Raw genomic sequence first — 22293 nt, forward strand, 5'->3', positions numbered from 1 at the left:
ATCGGTGAGTATATTTCACTGCTGTTGCGCATTTTCAGTTGAGATCGTGCGCAGCAGTATTGTGTGAATAGATTAAAGAGATGATTACATAACATGGCCCACCTATCCCATGTTCCTGTCTGTCGAGCTGTGTTGCCAGTTGTCGGCCCACGTGATCTGTAGCAGCAAGTTGGTGCCTAGCCGGCTGGCGCTACACACCGGTTTCGCGGATTAGCAAACAGTTCTAGCCAATTCTGCGCACTTTCAATTATGGACCGTGTGCAGGGCTGTCACCTGTCTATAGCATTCTATGGAAGACGAATCCTTTGTATTACTAATAAAGAGATCACTCTATATCATCGCCATATGCAGCATGTTTGATTCTATAAGTCAGTGCACGTGATTCATAGGGGCAGGATTCCTGCCAGCTATCATTTCTCTGGCTTTGCGCACACTGAACTATAGTGCGCATATTCAAATTAAACATGCACTAGCTGGCATAACCTTCTGCCGATTTTGCCCACCACTAGACTTTTCTAGTGGTGTTTACGCGCTTCCCTGTCGAGGACCACAACGGGGTGGTCGCTCGGTGTGCAAGCGGCAGGAACGCGGCAGTCGGTAGCCAGCATCACGTTCCTCCACTCTTGCGCATTCACTACTAGATTTTAGTCACTGCTGCGCATTTTCAGATTGCCGGCCGTACACCGGCCAGAAAATTACAGGGATATAGTTAGTAAGGGACTCTTAGGGTTGGAGCTGCTGGATTTAGCAGAGTGCAGTTGCTGCTTTACGCACCCTCCACGCTACACCCAAATGCACGTGATCACAGATTGCATCACAGACCTGTTGGGGATAAATGGAGATGGTGCCGCAGCCAGAAACCTACTGTGAGACTTGGCAGTCTCACAGTAGGTTTCTTCTTCCCTATTACTCTTATTTTCCTCTATTACCCAACAAAACTGCCCATCCAAAGTCATTATATCAACTCTGTTACCGAAAGAGCGGGGGGTCCACTATAGAACCTAAAGATGATCGTGCTCAGTAAAGTGATACATCAGACGGTGGGTATTGGCCCCATTGGGCGGCCACCGAGGTACGCGGTTGAATAAAAAACGGCACAGTTCAGTTCACCACTAAAAATATACCAGAAATGCGCTAAGAACCGTGCCACTTATTGTTTCAACCGCGTACGAGGCACGTTTTCGACAAGGAACTTCGCCGACTTGTTTGCTGCCAAGTGATGCGCTTGGCCAATGAATACAGCTAGGATGCTAAGCGCTAGGGTTCCCCTGCCGCCGAAACTCTCCTGTAACACGGAGAGATGCGGCCAGATGTGATCCTTGACGAAACAAAACAAACATCGAACGTTTCCGAATTCCGTCTTGTGAATCCGAGAGGCTGGGAATGGTGTCGTCCTAATTACTGTAAGCTCTAGACTCAACAGCTCTAATGAAGCTTGAGCTATCAGCTTGCGCTTGCTAGTCGTTCCGCGTCGTTGAGAGCGTTCAATGCGCCGCCGTCGCTAATTCTTGGCAGATACCCACCAAACCTCGACAGCTGCCATAACAACTCGAAATATGAAGACGAGAGAGCCGCAAATACCGGAGCCTCAAGAGCTGAAGTGTAAACCATGCCGTAGCTCACCATCTTTAGTGATGGGAACACGATTGGTAGGATAAAATCGAGAGGCCAGCAGTGTTGTTTTATGTGTGTCAAGGCTCCAGAATGTGGCGTTTATTCCATGCATCTCACGAGTTCTCACATCTAAAGCTGAATATCATCCTTGAATGTGCATCAACGACACAGCCTTCTAACATGTTGGACTCTAAGATGTTTCGAAGCGAGAGCTTTGCCATGAAGTAAAAGTACAAATAGTGTAGAATGACCTTTCATTGTGTCCTAAATATTCTTCCTGGAGATATTCTTTGTGGAGCAGCCAGAACCAATATTAAATTTCACATCTTACATCTCACAATGTCGGACACTACCAACAGTTCGCCTAGCTTTCCTACGCTATCTGATATTGGCGATGCCCTTTCTGATATCACCACTGCTGATTGGGAGTCAGCCATCCATCCTCCAACGCTATCTGGTATTGCAAAGGAGCTCTTGCTGGTTGAGGCTCACTACGCAACAGAAGAAGCTGGCCTTCGGAAACAAATCGAAGAATTGGAATCAACAGTCCGGCGCCAGGCTAAATCGATGGCCCGTCAAGATGTGATAATAAAGATTCAAGAAGAAGAAATGGAGTTACTAGATGGATTAATAAAGTCGCGAAACAAATCAATCGACGAAAAAAACGAAACAATAAAGAGGCAAGGCGAATGTATGAAAGTTTCTGATTCTCGAATTGCTACACTTCTCGGTCAATGGGACACTCTTCAATCCAAGGGAGAACATCAATCGCCCTATCGGAACAAAATCATTTGTGTACCGATCCCTCCAAATTCGCTATCACATGAAGACTCTCCACTCTCTCACACACCTGGAACTGATTCCCTTTCAACTCCAAAGGCGGCTGTTGCAAGCTTTTTAGCTAGCCCTGCTTCAACTCTAATGCAGGTTAATCCATTTGCAACCCCTTCAGTTAGCCCTGCATCAACTCCAGTGCAGATTGATGTATTCTCCGACAAAAGAGCAAACTCCCCAGCGAAGTCTATGTCAACTCTAGAGGCGGCCTTACACCCCTCCGTCAAACCTGTTGTGTCAACTCCAACAACAACTGCTAACACCCCCGCCATACTTTTACCAACTCCAAAGACTACTTTACCTACGCCAGACAAACTCGTTCCACCTCCAACGCCAAAGCAAAACGGCGAATCCAAGTTCTCATTTGGCAAGCCAGCCCCATTTTTCACATTCGGCGACCCAATTCCAGTTTCTCCATCTAAATTTGCTCGAGGTCTAAAGCCGCATCACACTCATACCCGCTCAAAATCAGCAGAGCTACGGGCCTCTCCAGCCATGTCCCCTTTCTCCTCTCGGAAACCCTTTGAGGAGTCTGAAGGCTGGAAGCCTGAGGATTGGAATAAATACTTGCGCTTTGGGCCACCTACCGCAGAGAACGTCTTCTGAACTTGGTCTGGGTGGGCGCATAGCTTTTGCCTGGTTCAATGCTGGCAGGTCCATTCGCTGGCGCTATCTGCTAGCGTTGCTATAGGCTATAATGTTTTTTTGCGTGTTGACGTCCGCGGTCGACTTGGCTGGCATAAGCTCGATCTCGGACTCAGTTTTGTCGTTCAAAAAGGGGGATAATAGGATGGGGATAATCGGTTCATCCAGAAGACTACTGACAAGGATGTCAGACATGGCGTATATGGGGCGGTGGGACGGTGGGGCAGCCAGACATGGGGCCCGATTCGATCATTTGATCAAGGCTGCTGAAAGCGAAACGAAAAGCCCAGTGGCGTGAAAGCATGCTCAAATTTAAAGTGATGTTAATTGGCAGGAACAGCATACAGATATAAAAAGTCCCCCAAAACAGAATGTCCAAACCACGACGGAGCTAGAACCGAATATAACAGTATCTAGAACTTCAACTGCTTCATTTTCCTTCAGTCTCACGTCGCAAATTGTTGGAACATGATATTTCACGTGATACATAACCTTCAAACCGATGAGGAAGCCATGAACCTGCTTGCGAAACAAGGTGTGGACACGGCAAATCTTTCACACCATTCTCCATGCCGCCCACTTCACACAGAGCTATAGTTCAGTGCTTGTTACGCATACTTGAGACCACAGTGAATAGCTTTTCGACGGCAACTGGACTTGGTGTGCGCTGTGGTCTTTAAAAACGAAGATGGTGTGAGGGCTGCTGTTCTTTCTCTGTGGGTAGCCTTGAATCTTCCCTGTGAAGTGCATGCGACCTTGGTCCTCATTAGGATATCACTGCATGTGATACAGCTGCGGACGACTCACTGTAGAAATTGTGGCATTAATGTGCGAAGGTAGGCAATGAGGTACAAGGAACGAAGGGCGGTTCTATGCGCCTCGGCTTCTGTATTCCAGTGGCCAATGCATACAAATACGAACCAACATCGCCTTTTTTATGAAACTATACTACTATACTCCGCATGATACCATGCCATCAAGGTTCGCCTCGCTCCGTCTTCACAAACGATAGACGCCCGTCTATTGGTAGCACCACGCGGGCTGCCCGGCTACCTGCATGCATTAGAGCCCCGAATCTGGACATCCGAATGCACATGGCTTCACTATGAAGCCCCTGCTGCGCCGATCCACCGAGCCTTGCCATTCACACCAAGACACGTAGGACAGAATTCCGACTGCTTGGCCCGCAACCTGATAGGATCGCAATAGCGTCTAGGCAGCCACTCCATTCATTGAATATCTCGGTGAAGGCGCGACGACAGACCAATAGATGTTCTCGAAGATACACCCTCGGCTTTCTCTCTGGACCAATATCTTAGATATCCCAAATGGTTTTCACCGGCCAAAAGGGCAAGATCTTACGACTTGGTTGCCGCATACCATCGATGCAATGCAATACGACACCGAATTAGTCGAGGATTATAACCTAGCCAGTAAAATACAGGCACGTACTGAGACCTTCAAGCCCGATTAATTCTGAAAGGTAATTGAATCGACGTAAACGAGGCTGCCACGAGAGCACATTCTAGTGTTACCCTGTTCAATTGTTGAAAGAGGGCAGGCGCCGCAGCCTCGTTCCATATCAGACGGTGTTCTTTTTGTTATCAAAAGACCATCGAGGGGGCCTTTCAAAGTGCAATATTATATTCCCTAAATCAGTTCTTGACGCGAAATTCTGGATTGTAATCCCTAAATAATCTTGTAATTAGCTTTACCTATCACCCCATGTTACAGAATCACCATTCGGTCAGGGCGCTTATAACAAGGCACGATCAGGAACGAACCTCATTTCAATCTGGTGTCAACAACTTGGCACGGAGCTTCTCAAAATCTATTAGACTTGGTCGAACCTCTAGTCAACAGGATAGCACAACGACGAATACAAGAATGGTATGAGATATATCGTGATAAAGCGAAATTAAAATACCACTTAATTAACTTTGAGGACAGTCTCCTCTGCGAGATTCGCGGCGAGCGGCTCGACGCTCTTCTTTAGCTCCAGATGGTGGGGAACAACATGATACCAACGGGCATACCAGTACTCAACCTAGCAATACCACCAGTCGTCAACGAGACGATATGTCTTCCGCTGCCGAAATTGAAACATACATAGGCCCTTTAACTAAGGAACTTCGCGCGGCGTCTCAGCAGCTGTTAAATGCTGAAAAGGCGGTTAAAGCCGTCAGTGATTCATGTATTCAATATGCAGACGAGATCACTCAAATACCACTGGTACAAAAGAGATTTGAAGAGCTAAGGGGACAGATTGTAGACAAAGACGCAACGATATCAAATCAAAAGATTGCATTGGACGTTTTAGAGCAGAGGGCTTCTGATAAAGAACAAGCCGCTAAGAGCGAAGTTGCAGCCAATCGAGCCGAGAAGGAGAGACTACAGAGCGAAAAGGAAGATATTTTGCGTCAAAGGGAAGCTGATGATGAGAAGTTGAGGGCTAGAGAGGAAAAACTAAGGGTCGAAGCAGTCAACGAGCTCTCGCGATTGAAGGGTGTACAGGACAGAGAATTCATCGCTCAAAGGAAGATTCTAGAGAGAGACTTAGAGAAGAAAGAGAAGGAGCAAGCGGGAAAAGTTCGAAAGCTGGAAGCCACCAGCAAAAAGGCTCTTGATACAATCAATGAGCTAAAATTGCAGGTTGAGACGCAACGTAATGAGTTGATAGTCATGGCTGGAAAATTTGAGGATCTGGACAAAGCCAAAGACATGTATAAAATGGAAAAGGAACAACTTGCTATGAAGTTGGAAGATCTCCAGAAAGAATTTTCACTGAGCAGCAAGCCTCTCGAATATTAGTAAGTTAACCCACGCTAGCACTTTGAGAGTCAAATTCAACTCACAACGAATACAGCAACGGCGAATTTCTCAAGATTTCGACCAAAATCCAGGCCATTTCTTCTCAATACCTAGCTAGAAAGTTAAGTAATGAGGTTTATACCCCTACTCACCGTACCCTAATCTCAGCTGATCAATGCGTAGGAAATGAGAAATCTACCAGCGAAAATTTCTGCTTCCGACTCAGCTTTTACTTCTGTTCCTTTGTCCAATAGTGAAACGTCGTTGCAACTTAGAACTGCCCATGCCCAGCGAGTGATCTCAGACGCCGTATACAATACAGTCTGGCGTCATTTCTCTTCCGATATAACGTCGGATGACTTGAGATTATCTACATTTATTGAAAAAATGGGATCCGCAGTGGCCAAATCTGATGGTAGCGGTCGTTCTGCAGACGTCTGGAGAGCGGTCACAGTACGAACACTTGAATCCTTGTCCACAACTGAAACACGACGTCAGGAGGGTATCCTACAGGAGGCGGGTACAGCAAAGTCTTTCAAGTGCAGGGAAGACAAGCTTGTCAACCTTGTTCTCTCGATTCTCGGTTCGCTGGTTGATCCACCGAGTTTACCTCAGTTCAAAGCCGACCTTTTGGATATTGCAAGAGATGCAATATCAGTCTGGACGTCTGCTCAATCCGATGAACGAACGTTCACCATCAATTCTACACTCAATCAAGAAAACAAACGCGACTGGAATGTCGCAGCGCTTGACTATGACTCCTTGTATGCTGATGGTGGCCCTCAACAAGTAGTTGAATCGAAACCATTCACAGAAGTTTTTACGTTGTTTCCAATAATTATTGCCACGAAGCGGGTTCAGGCCCCAAAAGCAGCAACTGGTCCCCCTGGCAGCTGGCCTGAACAAGACCAGCAGGCTTTGGGTAAAGAAGTTACACTTATCCATAATGGACTCGGGCTTCCGCAGGAGTCGGAGATGGTCCAGAGGGGAATCGAGGAAGTGGAGGACAAGAAGAGGCTGAGGCTAGAACTTGACGAATTGTTGGTGCAGGAAATGGCCGAGAAGGGTAGAGGGCATAGTAGGAACAACTCTACAGTTGTGACCGCATCTGGGCCGTCAAGCCCAATCCAAAGATGGTCAGAGAATAGGCGTAATGGACACCCGACTGAGATTTGAACGAGTAGAGATCAGCAAACTCGTGGAGCTCGCCATACGTTATATTGTAATAGATACTATGGCAATATTTCTCGTTTCTTTCATTGGTTTTTCATAGTCTGGCCAAGCAACGGGATATATTCATAATCTACTTTTCCATATTAAATTGATACCTATACTCTGCCTTATATTCCTCTACGTTGCAAACTATAAGTTCCAGTATCTCGGGTATTCTCTGCTATGAGCATAAATAGTTTGTGCTGAGGGGCTAACTCGCTTTGCTCTGGTTGAGGTCGTTGCGCCAAAATTGCTGGTCGTGTCGCACTGAGCCTATCTCAGAGAAGGAGTGTGACTTGTGGAGAGATCCTCAGCACACGAGTGTGCCCCGAGAATGATTCCTCAATTAGCGGATCACAATAGTGGAATGCAGTATGAGAACCACCAGTTTCTTCAAATCTCCCGCGCGAGGTGTCTCTTCTGGAAGTAGCACCACCGTGTGAAAACCCCCAGTCCAACAACTTCCGATAGAAGCTAAGAACCCTAGATAAAGATCAACCACCTCTCGATATAGTGACTACCTATTTCAAAGGCGTCAGCCACACACAGCACCCATTGCCCCACTCTTGTAATCGCGTCGCCGGCAAACTAAATCTCCCTCCCAAGCACGGTACTCCTCCCACTCGACGGCGCGATCCCTCTCCGATAGCAGGAATCACAGTCCTGCGATTCGGCACGATCCCCTATAACCTTTGCCTTCTGTCTTCATTCTGCAAGTAATCGTCGGATCTGACTGCTCACTTCCCTCACATGTTGTAGGTGTAAATACTAGGATATCCTTCTATGGCGCCACTACAAGCTTCCGTGGACGTCGACTTGTGATTCGTCAAATCTCCTCGGTGTACGGTTCCTCCTCTCTTCATCTGGACTCCATTCTTCAGGCCGAAAATTAGGGTTGCTGTAATGTGCAGTATTATAGTGACTATTTTTAAACATGCTTGTCTGGAAGATCTGTGACGATGGATCGTTCTAATCACTGTCGTACTCGTACTTTGAGTGCCGAAACTGGCTGCCCAAACTAGACAGAGGAACTTCAATGGGCTTCACCTGAAGATTGCGAGTGCGCTGTGGTCGTGATGGTGCGCTATGGATTGATAGCGCAGCAGCCGGGACGATTGGCGTGCTAGAGTTGTGAGGAGATACCGCTAATATAGGTGGGACATACTGCATGTTTGGTGTCGACACTAATGTATCGAATGGATAGGTGGGTGTCACGATAGGCTCGTAGTCGCTGAGGGGGGTGTATGTCGAGGGAAAGCCATGATTACTCAGGGCTGCCATAGACAGGCCAGGTATGTCCACTGTACCGGGCAGGTTAGCCGGGTTAAAGTTGGTCATCGGCGATGAGTCCAGAGCACGATCGAAGACGCCAGCGCGGTTAACCTGGATATTACTAGCAGCGGACGCGCTATCGATAATCTTTTGCTGTCGTAGAGATCAGGAACCGTTGGTATACTTGTATAAGATATCATGCTGGCCCGGTAAAGCAGGCGAACGATGGGTCCAGTAGGGTTGATTGGGATGTCATTATCATCCTCGGCCCGGACAAGATGACTATTAACGTACTTTCCTTGCAGGCGAAGCGCTACTGCGAGGTTGTTTATGCTGGCGAGCGTGCCTGGGTGATCCTTCCCGAGCACCGTCTCCGTGAGCAGCAGCACAGAAGGGTGCAATATTCTTAGCGGTCACCCTTCTTTCGTCTTTCTCCCCTTTAACCACAGTATTGAGTGCCATTTAACATTCTAACAATACGATAGCTAATGTCACCACATAATGCAACTATCCTGACCAATTGTAGACTGTAGCTGAAGAAGCGCTGCGCATATCTAGCTCCGCAGCTGGTCATATTCGTGCAAAAGCAACGTCTGCTTTACTTCCACAAGCATAACAAAGATCTGTGAATGTTTTCACTCATGCGAACCTAGCTTTTCTGAAGCCAATCTTCCTGGATTAAGCGGGCGTCCAGTTCCATAACGTCCTTCAAATGGGGAGTTACTCCCTGTAGACCTATCAACATCCACCTCTAATGGGCCGCGACTGATCTTCTGTGAAAGCAGCTGAAGAGAAGTATCTGACATCTGTCCAAGGAATTGTCTCGATCTAGACCCAGTCGTCACGCGCTTCGCGGAGATCAGATCTCCAAAAGTTGCAACAATGATTTGATCACCATCGTCACCCATCAAGACATCTTCGAAGACATGTATTCGATCTGGAACTGCTTTCTCAGCTGCTTCTGAGCAGATTTTCAAACTTTGTTCAACGCTCCTTAATTCTTCTCTTATTCTTTCTTGCTCTATTGCCTGTTCGCCGGATGGAGTAAGAAGTTGCGAAGAGCTGCGCATCTGCTCATTAATCCTGTGGAGCTGTTCTCTAAGCTGAGATGTGGTTTGGGCTAGGCCCAACTTGCAGTCAGTGAGAGTATTGTTCGTGACTGCTTCTGCTAGTGTAAATTTCTTGGACTCGGCCGCAGAGTCTTGATTGTTTGCTGATGTCCCAGCAGTGTTCACAAAAGCATTCTGTTGTACATCATCGATGTGTGCAGAAACTTGAATGCAGATATCTAAACAGCTCTGTGCACTTTCTCGCTCTTCTTTGATTCGTTGTTGCTCTAAATTATCCACATTGAATGCCTGAGCGCCTTGTGAAATAGCCTGTAGCTTCTCATCTAACTCTTGCAAGTGCTCTTTGAGATCAGAGGTGGTGTTTGCGATCATCGTATTATATTCATTTAGGAGAGAAATCGTGACATTAGTCGTTCTTCTACAAAAATGTGTCAGCTATAGCTGATATCAGGAACCAAGACTGGACCAAACTAACATGTTGGCGTCACCAAGAGCAATAGCAATTGTGGATTTATAGCCTCCTAGCATATTCTTAAATGCGTTAATATCACCGCCCATATAAGTTAGAGTAGTCCAGTCGCGAAGGCTCCTCCTTGTTCCACTGGAATGCTTCGTGCATTTTAGCACTATCGCTTCGAATTCTTGACAAGCCTGGTTACATCGAGTAAGAGGAAGTGTTAGCGATGTTAGGTCGACCTTTCCATTGCTGATAGTAGCATGGAGAGACTGCAGGACCTCATTTAAGGCTTCGAGTTCTTCTTTCAAGCCTCGTATAGTTCTTTGACTGCTTTTAAAGCTCGAGATTAACTGATGCAACGACTGTGTTGATTTAGCTGCAAACGTCACTAGCGCTAAAAGGCTAGCGGTAACGCTCAGTGGATCTGCCATTGTAGACAGCAAATGATAGTATACGGTAAGAGCGACCCTGTAGATATATACCTATGGTCATAACATGCCGACCAGGTGATGGGCACATCATCTTCAGCGAGCGGGGCTGTGCTACATTTGCCAGCCGCGCGGCTATCACGATGCGCCAGCGCTTATAAGATCTGTTCTCGGCTACAGATCCATAGGACCAAACACCGACACGAGCGTATATTTATCTAGAATAGCATTCTCACGACCTCGGCTTGCTCCTCTGGCGCGCATCTCGCTTCCTCCAACCTTAAGTGAAGCGAGAAGTTGGATACGACGATTAGAGCTTTTAACACTACCTGCTGCTCGGTCACGGGAACTGCCCAGTGTCCGCTTAGTCATCAATGGGGCCGCAGAGTCGGTGGTCGGTGTCGTCCTTCCCGCCCGGCTTTGGACACTTCTCTAGACCCCGTCTACGCTCTGTTTGCTTGGCCTTCTCACCGTATCCTGGTGATCTTCTTAGTCGCGGTATATGCCATGACTCTTTCACCGTTTTCTTTTCTAGAACGGCCTTTTCTTACAAAGGCATCCTGCGGGATTTTTTACACGCCAAGATGTTGTTGTGTGGTTCAGTAATCCCACTTCGTGCACTCCAAACATTATACCCACCATCACTATTACTATTCTGTCACCGAGGCCATCCATCACCAACCCGCCGAACCCATCACCGAGGCACTCACTCAGTCACTTACTAGCTACCCCCACCACGGGAAGGCAGAAAAACCCACTATGGCTGGCAGTTAAACTACCATCGGATCATCGGAGTCTACCTTTCTTCTACTATAGCCCCAGAACCATCCATCCACTCCCAATGCCGTCGGAGTATCAAAATTATCACGTGCCCCCTCCCCCCTAACAACCAGCGACCGAGCCGTAGTGGATGGATATGATCCCCACTACGGATCTTGGCAGGTGCGGTATCCGTTTACTACTGTACCATCCCATCACATCAGCCCTACATAAAGTGATATACATTGCATAACCGGTAGTTATGCAATTAATGTGGGCAGCAGCGGGTAGCAGCCACCCATCATCACCTATATCCAGTTATCGGAGCGGGTGGTGGCGGGATCGACGTGGTCATCAGAGCGAGTGGCAGGGTGGTGGTGGGTGGTGGTGGGTAGTGGCAGGGTGGTGATCGGGGATGATCGGGGTGATCTTTTTGGTAGTGGGTAGAAGGGGGGGTAAGGTAAGCGTATAGCGGGTTGACTGCCGGATGCGCGGGAGTTGTGTGGTGGTGGTGATGGGTTTTGTGGCTTGGGTTGATGGATGGCCGACTATAGGTGGTTATGTGCGAGGTGATTAGAGTGCCTAGAGTGCTTGTGTGCTTAGATGTGCATAGATAGTGGCTGCTTGATTGATGAGCTTGGTTGGTCTGGTCGTGTGTGTGCTGATTGATGGCAGGTGTAGTGTATTTTCATGGTTTACTACTACTAATCACTACTACTACTGCTTACATAGTTACAAAGTACACCGCATCCGTACCCTTCCTTCTTCACTTTTGTGGCGAACAGACAGGACAAGGCAAGGCAAGGCAACAGTCTTCACAGTCGTTACAGCGCCAAGAGTGACGTATGATAAAGGGATTGAATTGTACTGGTTGGATCTTACGAGATGGGGGATTGGGCGTGTCTTACTAAGAATGGGATTGAGGGAATTGGCTGGCGAAACTGACTGTATGTACTTACCACGAAGGGAAAGACACTGTACTGACTGTATGTACTTACCGTGAAGGGAAATACACGGTTGATGATGAATAGACGGTGTAGGATGAGGTGAGATGGCTGGATGATGGATGGAGCTCTACTGTGCTGTGTGGTGCTGTGGGTGTGGTGTGTAACCCTTGCTCTCGCTCCCCTCGTCCATCCTCGTCCATTCCCTTGTCCGTCCCCGTGCCCTTGTCTGTTTGAAGGATAGTCCGTACGTACGAAGAGTGGCAGCCTTACGCCTCTGGAGTACTACTGCTCTACTGGAGTACCCTTCACCCTTCACTCTTCACCTCTAGATTACTCCCACCGCTCCACTGGAGTACCCCTGCACGTCTACAACTGGTATCCAAACAGAAGATGGAAGGGAGGGGGGGGTCGTGTCTTACTTGGAGATTCTTCGACGGGTCGAGTCGCACACTTGAAGATTGAAGATACTGTACTGTACTGCAGATGTATAATCCAGCTAAGCAAGTGGCGTTGGGCGGCTCTTTTCGGATCCCGGAGTTTAGGTAGGGGAGGTCTAGAGGTGGGGAAAGCGAATGCGAAAGAGAATGCGAAAGAGAAGAGACGAAACTTGGAAATCCCCCTCTCGGCGCCGTTGGTCTGGCTCGGCGCGCCATTGAGAAATCTTTGTAAAAACCTCTACAATAAGACAAAGACAATTAATTTGTAACTGCCGCCGGCACTTTCGGCATACCACGGAGCAAAACAAACAAATAGAATGGCTCCAACTGTCCTGTCAAACCCAGCCGTTTTTAATGATCCACACGCTAGATCCACACTTCACTTTCCTCATGATCTTCAATCTTCTCTGGTGCTCGGCCGACAAGAGTAGTAGCTCGGGATTCGGCCGCCTATACTGACCGGAGAGTCGAGAGTCGAGAGTCGAGGTAACTGACATGCAGAACTGCTGTATGGGTAGGGTATGGTTAGTGGTATGGTTAGTCGAGAACTGGTAGAGTAGGCTATGACGGGTGCAGGGGTGTAGTACTGTAGGATGGATAGTTAGGGTACTCTGACGACAAGGGTACGGACTAAACAGACAGGGGTGCAGGAACTTTCAATTCACCCGACCTCCGTGTCCGTGTCGGCGCCGAGGGAGAGGAGTGGGGTTTTAGTTGTGTTAGTGGCTATTAATGATGCTAGCTAAGGATGATGGTGGATGGTGATTGGCTAGATCTCTGGTAAGGAAGTTAGTAATTGTTTATGAAAGAGATTATACTAGAATGTGCTGAGATGTGTAAGTGTGGAGGTCCAAGCTTGTCGTTCCCTTTGTGGTTTAGTGGGGGTTAGTAAAGTCAGTTAGCTGGTGACTATCCTGCTGCCCAGACTGTACCTTAATCCCCTTTTAGCATTAGAAGGATTGCCATGACATGTGTGTTACTTTTTAGGTGCACTTTTTAGGGGAACTACTTCCATGTTTACCCATCATTACACACACGGCTGTTTCCATGGCGTATATCCACGTATCCATCGTATCCATCGTATTAGCCATCGTATCCACGCCTGTAGCACTAGAAGGAGAAGAAGAATACTTTCATGACAGGATAACAAACTACTACTTCCAGGGAAAACTAACAGACTTCAGTCCTCGTGCACATATCAGCCTTCTACCTATCCATTCTTTGCCTTCATACTCTCTTTACTAACTACTACTATCCCTGCTTACCACTTACTTTCTCTACTACTGTCCCTTCTCTCTTCCAACTATTCCAGCCTTTCCAACTACTGCGGCTGAACACCTGAACACCTGAACACTACCCTCCCACCAATCGACACCACCACACACACATATACACGAAAAGTACGACGATCTGGTTACCTGGTCTACCCTCCTACTACCACCCTGTTACTACACCTCCACAACTCCCCTGCTACTCAACCAACCTCTCGGCGTAATCATCCATGCGCCCCTGCACCTCCTCCACCTCCTCCACCTCCATCTACACCTATTTCCATCCAACGCCCCTGCTCTAGAGCCGCCTTTCCCCTCAAAACACACTCAATTATACCTCGCACCTTCGATCCACTCAGATACCCCTTCCACCCTGACAAAGCCCGGTGGTCATCACCCTGCTGCTACCTGCTACCAGAAAAAACTGACCTCAGACCGCCGACTTCTACCGTCCGCCTTCCCGCCTCCGTCCCCCGAATCTGCATGGAGCCCTTACATATACATAGCTATGTAGAGCGAGCTATATCCCTCGCTCTGTGACCCGACCGGCCGCCTACGCACGCACGCCTTCCTATTATATACGACCCAATTCCCGTTGCTGGGCTCTCTGAACGAACGAGACAATATCAACTTCAGTGTCTCACCTCGAACACATCTCCCTCCCTCCCTTCCAACCTTCCCTTGCATTGCCTCGAAGGATAACCCCGCAAGGAAGGGGCGAACCAATCCACCACACACTCGAAAACAAAACAAAACCACCCCGCAGGAAGGGGCAACCCATACCAAAAACCCAAAAAACATAAACAAACCACACCCCAAAAAAGGGCAATGAACCTTCTACACCCCGGAGCCGGCCTCCACGGCCACGAATACTCCAAGAACGCACCCAAATCCCGCTCCCCATCACCGCGAATCACACTACACCGCTCACCCTTCTCCGCCCCCACGAAGACCACCTCGCAGCTAGACACCACACCCAGCAGGCCATCCCTCCGCACGACGACGACGGGACAGTTCTCACCCACCAAGCCCCGCGATACCCCCGACCGCGTCGCCTTCCTCGACCCGGACTTTGACGAGGTCATGAGCGATGATGGGCGGTCGTGTGGGTACTCTGATGGTAGTGCTGCGGCGCGGGGGAGGTCGAAGAGGAAGGGGAGGCATAGGAGCACGTCGTATTACCTCGCGCACCCAGCGCCGACGTTGACGCAGAAGCAGAGGTTGTTGCATATTAGGCCGAAGTTGTTGTTGCAATTACAGCAGCTCTCGGCGGATGCACGGCCGCGCCCGATGGTGGATGTGATTTCCTCGTCGACATTCGTGCCGAGGCTGTCGAAGAAATTCCCAAACTTATACAGGGGATCGGGAGAGCTAAAGATAAACGACGTTATGATTGTGAGGAGCGATGACTATGATGCTCTCGACGAGGATAAGGAGGTTGAATCTGTTGTGGAGGAAGCGGCGCGGGATAGGGACGTGTTGGCTGTTATATGTCAAGTCCCCAAAGGCGACCTAGGAACAGTCGAAATCTGCCTCGAAGACGGCTCACGCTGGACCGCCGGCCCTTCATCAAAGGGTGTACTGGAGCTCGTCAAAACGGACCCCCTAACCGGCGAACGCACGATCGGCCGCTGGGTGCCGAGAGGGACATCGAGACGGAATTCCCTCCAGACGCCTGCGAGGGGAGCAGCAGCCGCGGGAGGCGCGGAGCCAAGGTACCAGTTTAGTTTTATCGATCCGAGTACACGCCGCCATCCCATCCTGGCGACGTTGACGCAGGGTACGCTCAAGATCTCGGATACGTACAGTCCCGTCGCCAATTCGGAGGAGGAGCACCCGCCTGTGTCGTCGAGGACGTCGTTGGATGGCGGGGAGCAGGGGGATAGCGATTCGAACGTGACTGTGAGTGTGGATCGCAAGGTTCTCACAGTGTATGAGGAGCAGCGTCTACTCATCGAGGTCTCGGCGGTTTGGGTGGCGCTGAAGCAGGGGTGGTGTCCGTCGTTTAAGTATGGGGATTACTGCTCTCCTACTTCGTCGGGGAAATTCGCGACACCGTCTTCGTCGTCTACACCGTCGTCTAAGGGGGAGAGGCCGCGCTCGTTTTCGCTCACGCCTAGTGGTGCGGCGAGACATAGACGGAGTAGGAGTAACACCGTCACTTCCATCCCTGAATCGGTGGATAGCTCTACCGGGACGACGCGCTCGCGGCGCGGCGTGTTTGCGAGGGCGACATTCAGCGCGAGTACCTTCTCCGCCGCTCTGGCCGAGTCGGAGGCTGGGTCTGGGGCAGGGAATAAACGCAACTCGGCCCCGCCCTCGGCGTTTCAGCAGCAACAGTTCAAACCCCCCGAACGCTCGTTCTCGAATGGAGCGGCGTTTATGCAGAAGGCTGCTAAGAAGAAGGCGGGGAGGCCGGCGAGTTCGAGTGGGAGTGAGGGGGTGAGGACGCCGGGGAGGGGGTCGTCGTTGGATATGGTGGAAGGGGGGGTGCTGGGTCCGGGGCTTGGCGTTGTGGGGAGGGAGGTCCCGGTGAAGGAACGGAGGAGGCCGGTGTCGGAGGTTGTGGGGAGGAGTATGGCGAGGGAGGTGGGTGGGAAGAAGACGCCGCCGCCGCCACCGGTGGTGAAGAAGGAGAAGGAGAAGGAGAATCGGAGGTTTAGTTCGATTATTAAGTTTTTTAGGAGGGGGAAGGGGGGGAGGAGTTGACGATGGTTCGACGAACACGCGATACGCGATACTTCAACAGCACGATGTTTTGTTCTTTTGTACTTTGTACTACTACTACCAACCACATTTCATTTTTTATTTGTCGACGCCGCTGAGGACGGCGAGGACGGCGAAACTTATCAACTTAGCGTCGCATACACAGGAGGGTATCAGCATAGCGAGGTGCGAGGGGGGTGGAAATCAGGCCTGTGGTGAGACTGGCGTACATACATGCATATGCTGCGTTTTTTTCTTTTTTGGAGTGTTTATGGGGAATTAGGATTGGGATAGGGGCGTTAATGGTGGTGGTTGGAAAGGGGGACGGGAGGTAATTGTACGAGTAGAGATTACACCACTTTTATATCGGAATTAAATCGGAATAGGATTTTTGAATGGGGAGTGATACTTCCCATTCCATCTCATCTTACTTTCCCGTGCCTTGCCTTGACTTGTCTTGCTAACATCTTCCCCTGTTATCTCACCCCCCCCACCAAGATCGATGCCGTAGTGCCCACGCTGGTTCGGCCGGCCATGTAGAGAAAATTTGGTATTCCTGGGGGCGTACACGATTTATCTTGAGAGTGTGAACTGAACAGCGTTGTTATATATCTTGTTCTGGTCGATGGAATACTCGGGAAGCTCATGACGGACGGGCTGGGTGGGAACTCGGAGGGGGATATATCTTACCGCGGCGGAGATGGGGGTGTGCTTGTAATGGGGGTGGTTGGTGGGTGATTGGTGTTTTGTGAACTTGTTGTGGTGTTTTTAAGACTGTTAGGGGAGGTTTGGATGGGGTTTGTTGAGAGCGGGAGGGGGGAAGGAGAAAAGAGACCAGAGCGGATTATACGAGGTATATCATCCCACTACTTTTTTTTCATATCAATCAGATCAGAATAGCTTTGAATGCGGAAAGAATATTCCTATATATACTTCCCTTTGTTCCCACCACGTTCTTTCTTACCTCAGCCACCTGCCAACACGGATGCCGCCCATCCATGTGCTCTCGCTCTTTCGCGTCGCGATAGGTTGGTATAAGGGAGTACTAGATATCACGTCCCCTGGTATTAGAGGAGATTGGGATCATTCCCATTTTCTATGACGGACAACGTCGGCGGCCGACCGAGCTGCGAAACTGCGGAGATTTAAGTCTAGTGGTCATTAGAAAAGGGGACCTTCTGGGATGCAGGGAAAGGGGAGCGGTAGTGAGAAGAAGGTTTGTGGTGGTGAGAAAGGCCGCTGTGGCTAGATATGGTGGTGGTGGTGACGAGAAGCGTGATGGTGGTGAAAGGGGGCGAGAGGGAGACGTGGGGGGGGGGGAGACGTATGTAGCAATTCCATGGGACTAGAAACTCGGAATCGGATGTTGATGTATCGGAAAGCTTGATCCTGTGTCATTTATTACTTTTATGTGTGCTAGAGAGCGTATGTCGAGAAGGGGGTGGGAGGGGTGGTATATGTACGTGGTTGGCTTGAGGGGCAGGGAGCGAGGAGTATGCGGATGGGGATGGGATTTGGGGTTTGGATTTTGGGGAGTACTCGTGTTTTGGTTCCGGGAGTGCGTGTAATGAGAAGTAGCAGGGAGAGACGTGCATGGATAAGGGCTCGTGACGGGGATAGTGCTGGGAGATAGGGGCGACGCTTCTTATATATTCCCCTTTCGAGCCTCGAATTAACCCTCATCCTCATTGGAACCACCGATAGCATGGAAGGCATGGGGCTGTGTTCTTGTGAACTCAACTGTTTGCACGAGGGAGAGAGTATGGTGGAGGACGTGAAGGGGAGGGCGGTGCGTTTGATGAGAATTGGGAAGGGGGGTGGGTGACGAGAATGCGGCGGTGGTGAGAACTCGGCTGCGAGAAAGGGGGGTCGGGGTGACGAGAACAGAGTCAGCGGCGGCGGTGGTAATAGCGAGAGAGGCAGGGAGGAGGGCGTATGTGAGGAACTGCTCGAGACTGAAAAATAAGAATGGAGTGTGGTTAGAAATCTCTGAATCTTTCCTAGTTTGGAGTGGCTGAAGATTTGAATTGGATTCATCGAGAGGGGGGTGGAATGGGGTGGGGGGGTATATGTGAAGTGGTTGGTGAGTTGATGGGAGGGTTGGCGGATGGAGATGGAGATGGAGATGGGAATGGAGATTAGGGGGATATTCGAGGTTTGGTGTTCGAGGTGCTGTGATGAGAAGGGCCAGGGAACGAGGCTGGGAGGAGATGTGTGGTGATAGATTCACAAAGACGTAGCTAGGGGATATTCCCCACAAATCACCTCCCTCCCCCTCCCCACCCCTCAACATCCTCACCCAAACCCCCCCCCGTTTCCCATTAGCACCACAAAACAGCATAAAATCCAACCGCCCCTCCTCCTGTGACCATTTTCGAATCACGCACAAAATGGGCCTTACCAACGATAGAGGGGCGGTCTCGGGAACTGAACTCGAGTGCGAGGGAGAGGGAGAGGGTACGACGGAGGATGTGAGGGGGAGGGAGGGGCGTTAGGGGGGGTGGCGGCGAGAAGGGCGGTGGTGGTGAGCAGGGGTGCTAACGGTGAGAGGCGTGGTGGTGAGAAAGGTAGTGACGGAATGGAGCGATGGTGAGAGGCAGGGCTCAGGGACTTATAGATCGTTGTCTTCACGGAGATGACGCACAATTCCTTACTTTTGGGCCAGCTTGTAAATCACAAACATTTGACGAATATCTATTTTGATGTGTTTGTATTGTTCTCTAATTTTGCTAGTTGGTCGACGACGATATGGGTATCGCGAGTCAACGAGTGTGCATCTTGGTCGAGTCTTGTGTCGATGAGTAGTGGGTTGGCTGTGTTTTGATGTGTAGAAACTCGTAATGGGGTGTATGCTAGGGGAGGTTGGCTTGCTTGAGTTCTAGCGAAATTGATAATCCGTAGATCGGATGTAGGGATGATGTGAGCGGGGATGGGATGAGGATGGGGTTTTGAGGAGTATTCGAGGTTTAGTGACTAGGTTTATGTGATAAGAAGCGGGTGGGGGATGGGGATAGGGAGGAGGAGGCTGCCATGGAATATTCACAGGGGGATAGCTGGGGATGTAGCCGACGCTTCGGATTTATTTCCCGTTCGAGACATATATATATCGAGCATCGAACGAACCCCCATCTTCATTGGCAACGACTCTGCTGCTTCCCACGAAAAGCACAAGCTGACCTATGATGGAGGATGCGAAATGGACGTTGAGGCGTTGATGGGGATACTGGGGTGAGAAGGCGGGGTGGTGTCGAGAATGAGGCGCCGGTGAGAAGCAGGCGGCAACAGCAGCATTCTCTCGAAAAACTCCTCGCCCCCCTCCCTCTCTGTAACCCTAGCAACCGCCGCTCGCGCAAGGGGCCACACGAACACCAGCTCCGGGATATCGTCGGGCCTTTCGATGAACAGGATTAGGGATGGATGGCGCGGAGGGGAGTAGAGGTGTATAACATAAACTTCACGGGTATATAAGGATTATCAGGAGATGGGGATTGGGATGGGGATTAGGCGTAAAACATCATTGTCACATTAATATCAAAATACATCCATCCTCGATAAAATACCAGCGAGTACTCGAGAAGATAGCCAATTCATCACACGTAAAATCTGGCCAAAGCCTACTTCATTGCTAGAGTTATGTAGAAACCACAATCCACAACCCCCCGACTTCGACTACCCCACCATCATGACGTAGGGATGTCTAGTACTTCTATTCATTGTCAGCGATCGATCTCTCAAGAACGAAAAGGATAAAAATTCACAGGTGGTTTATGCGGAGCCTGCCCCTGTGGCGGATATCCCCCCTGGGCACCATACTGCTGCTGTCCATACTGGCCCTGTTGCTGCGGTGGCGGCGGGTATCCCTGCTGTCCACCCTGTGGCGCACCGTACTGACCCTGCTGCTGCCCATAAGGCGGCTGCTGGCCATACTGTCCCTGCCCCTGAGGAGGCTGCTGGCCGTACTGCCCCTGTCCCTGGGGAGGGTATGGAGGCTGCTGGCCATACTGGCCTGGAGGAGGAGCACCATACTGGCCTGGTGGAGGAGCGCCGTATTGGCCCTGTCCCTGAGGTGCGCCGTAGGGCGGCTGTCCGCCTGGGGGAGGGGCGCCGTACTGACCCTGGGGAGCGCCATATTGACCCTGTGGTGCTCCATATGCCTGCTGTCCGCCGGCTGGCCTGTTGGATTTCTCGTCCTTGGTATCGTAGCTTGAATCTATGGCACCAAGGAGGAGCTTGCACAGCCACAGGTCGGGGGTTAAATCGACCGGTGGGTTGGCGCGCGACATCTCATCCTGCTCAACCTCGAAGTTGGAGGTGGAGTCGATGAGCTCGCCGATTCCAGGCTCGTCGTCTAGCTTGCCGAGGAACTCGCGCGCCTTGAGATCGTTTCCGACCTGAGCGAACTGGTAGCTCACGGCGCCCTTACCGTAAGGCGAGCGGGCCAGCTCGCCAGATGTGTAGCGAATGGCGTCGAAGACGGCGGTGGAGGCTTCGCCGGCGGGCTGGCCATCGGTGATTGTGATGACGAGGATGGGCTTGCGGAGCTGGTTGGAGCGGACTTTTTGGATGACGAGCGGCTCGAGGACTTTGTTGCGGAGCTGGGTGCCCATGGGTGTGAGACCCTTGAATTGGACGCGGGAGATGAGCTGCTCAACTTCGGCTTCGTTGCGGATGTTGTTGCCTTGAATTTCGCTGTTCATGAAGCGGACTTCAATGCCGTCGGAGTCGAAGAGGGAGGCAGCGAAGGCGACTTTGGAGAGGATGAGCTTGAGATCTGAGATGCGCTCGCCATTTTCTTCGAATTGCATGGATCCACTGTCATCTGGGCGGTGTTAGAATAGCTACTTTGACTGTCTTTCGAGCATACATACCAACGTAAAGAATGATATCGAATAGAGCAAGCTTGACGATATCCTGCCCAACCTCGGGCTCAACCTTCCATGTCTGAACCAAGTGCTGCACTTTTCCAGGCGCACCCTGGCATATCTGATCGAGAGTGGCTGGGTTCGAGAAGAAGCTTTGGAGATTCTTCTCCTGGATTGTTGCTTGGAGAAGCCCGCGGTAGGCTTGCGGGTTTGTCTGTGCCTGGCGGACTGGTTTCTGTCCACCCTGTTGTGGGTAACCCTGCTGTGGAGGAGGAGCACCGTATGCTTGCTGTTGTCCGTATTGACCCTGTGGTGGACCCTGACCCTGGGGCGCCGCTCCTGGATAAGCTTGGTACGCTGGCGCACCTCCGCCGGGCTAAACAGTCAGCACTTGAAATAGCGGTTCGCACAGCGAGTATGCCTTACATATGGCGGCTGTCCACCCTGTGCAGGTCCCCCGGGATATGGAGGCTGTCCACCAGCTGGTCCTCCAGGATAAGGAGGCTGCCCGCCAGCTGGACCACCTGGGTATGGGGGTTGAGGAGCTCCGTAGGCACCAGCAGCGCCTTGCGCCGCGGCCATTTTCGATGCGAGCTAGGGGTTCAGTTAGTTCGTAGCTGTGGGGTAAACTGAGTGCGATATCAACTTACACCCATTGTGCTGTTTAATCTCACCGTTGAAGAAACAAAGAGAAAATTAGGATGATGAAGAGGATGAAGATAACTTTTAAAGGAAAGAAATGTTTGATGTGAAGGAAGGAGAGCTGAAGTGTAAGCTGCGCGTACTTTAAGGTGTTGGTTGAAGTGGGGGTGGGGCGGTGCTGCGGGGCTGAGTTTGAGTGACGTCTTGGTGGAAGTTGATGTGCATGGTACAATGCTATGTTTGTTACTGGGCAAGAGCTTAACTCAATCATGGCAATTGAATGTCACGATGCTACGCGATCTAATTATGATCTTCACTTATTCACT

General features: G+C 50.3%; 5 protein-coding genes across 5 annotated transcripts; 3 read left to right on the forward strand and 2 right to left on the reverse strand.

Annotated features, from left to right (window-relative positions):
• Positions 1–1057: 1057 nt before the first annotated feature.
• VE01_02542 (uncharacterized protein) lies at positions 1058–3477 on the forward strand. Its single transcript, XM_018272050.2, has 3 exons — positions 1058–1072; positions 1128–1403; positions 1516–3477. The coding sequence occupies exon 3, from the start codon at positions 1861–1863 to the stop codon at positions 3052–3054; it is 1194 nt and encodes a 397-aa protein (XP_018133116.2). The 5' UTR covers positions 1058–1072; positions 1128–1403; positions 1516–1860; the 3' UTR covers positions 3055–3477.
• Positions 3478–4014: 537 nt separating this feature from the next.
• Positions 4015–7196, forward strand: VE01_02543 (uncharacterized protein). Its single transcript, XM_018272051.2, has 4 exons — positions 4015–4983; positions 5044–5903; positions 5960–6038; positions 6088–7196. The coding sequence occupies exons 1-4, from the start codon at positions 4819–4821 to the stop codon at positions 7078–7080; spliced, it is 2097 nt and encodes a 698-aa protein (XP_018133117.2). The 5' UTR covers positions 4015–4818; the 3' UTR covers positions 7081–7196.
• Positions 7197–8085: 889 nt separating this feature from the next.
• Positions 8086–10346, reverse strand: VE01_02544 (uncharacterized protein; the record flags this gene model as incomplete). Its single annotated transcript, XM_018272052.1, has 4 exons — positions 8086–8541; positions 8613–8734; positions 9038–9876; positions 9934–10346. 4 exons carry the CDS (start codon positions 10344–10346, stop codon positions 8086–8088), a joined length of 1830 nt encoding a protein of 609 aa, XP_018133114.1.
• Positions 10347–13476: 3130 nt separating this feature from the next.
• On the forward strand, positions 13477–16864 carry VE01_02545 (uncharacterized protein). The gene has a single exon (XM_018272053.2). It carries the CDS (start codon positions 14586–14588, stop codon positions 16464–16466), a length of 1881 nt encoding a protein of 626 aa, XP_018133115.1. The 5' UTR covers positions 13477–14585; the 3' UTR covers positions 16467–16864.
• A 3118-nt stretch (positions 16865–19982) lies between these two features.
• VE01_02546 (uncharacterized protein) lies at positions 19983–22067 on the reverse strand. Its single transcript, XM_059463448.1, has 5 exons — positions 21976–22067; positions 21752–21919; positions 21332–21701; positions 20222–21282; positions 19983–20169 (listed from the first exon to the last, which is right to left on the reverse strand). The coding sequence occupies exons 1-5, from the start codon at positions 21979–21981 to the stop codon at positions 20161–20163; spliced, it is 1614 nt and encodes a 537-aa protein (XP_059319941.1). The 5' UTR covers positions 21982–22067; the 3' UTR covers positions 19983–20160.
• Between the last annotated feature and the right edge of the window lie 226 nt (positions 22068–22293).

This window comes from Pseudogymnoascus verrucosus (assembly GCF_001662655.1).
Source record: "Pseudogymnoascus verrucosus strain UAMH 10579 unplaced genomic scaffold scaffold_8, whole genome shotgun sequence".
Lineage (NCBI taxonomy): Eukaryota > Fungi > Ascomycota > Leotiomycetes > Thelebolales > Thelebolaceae > Pseudogymnoascus > Pseudogymnoascus verrucosus.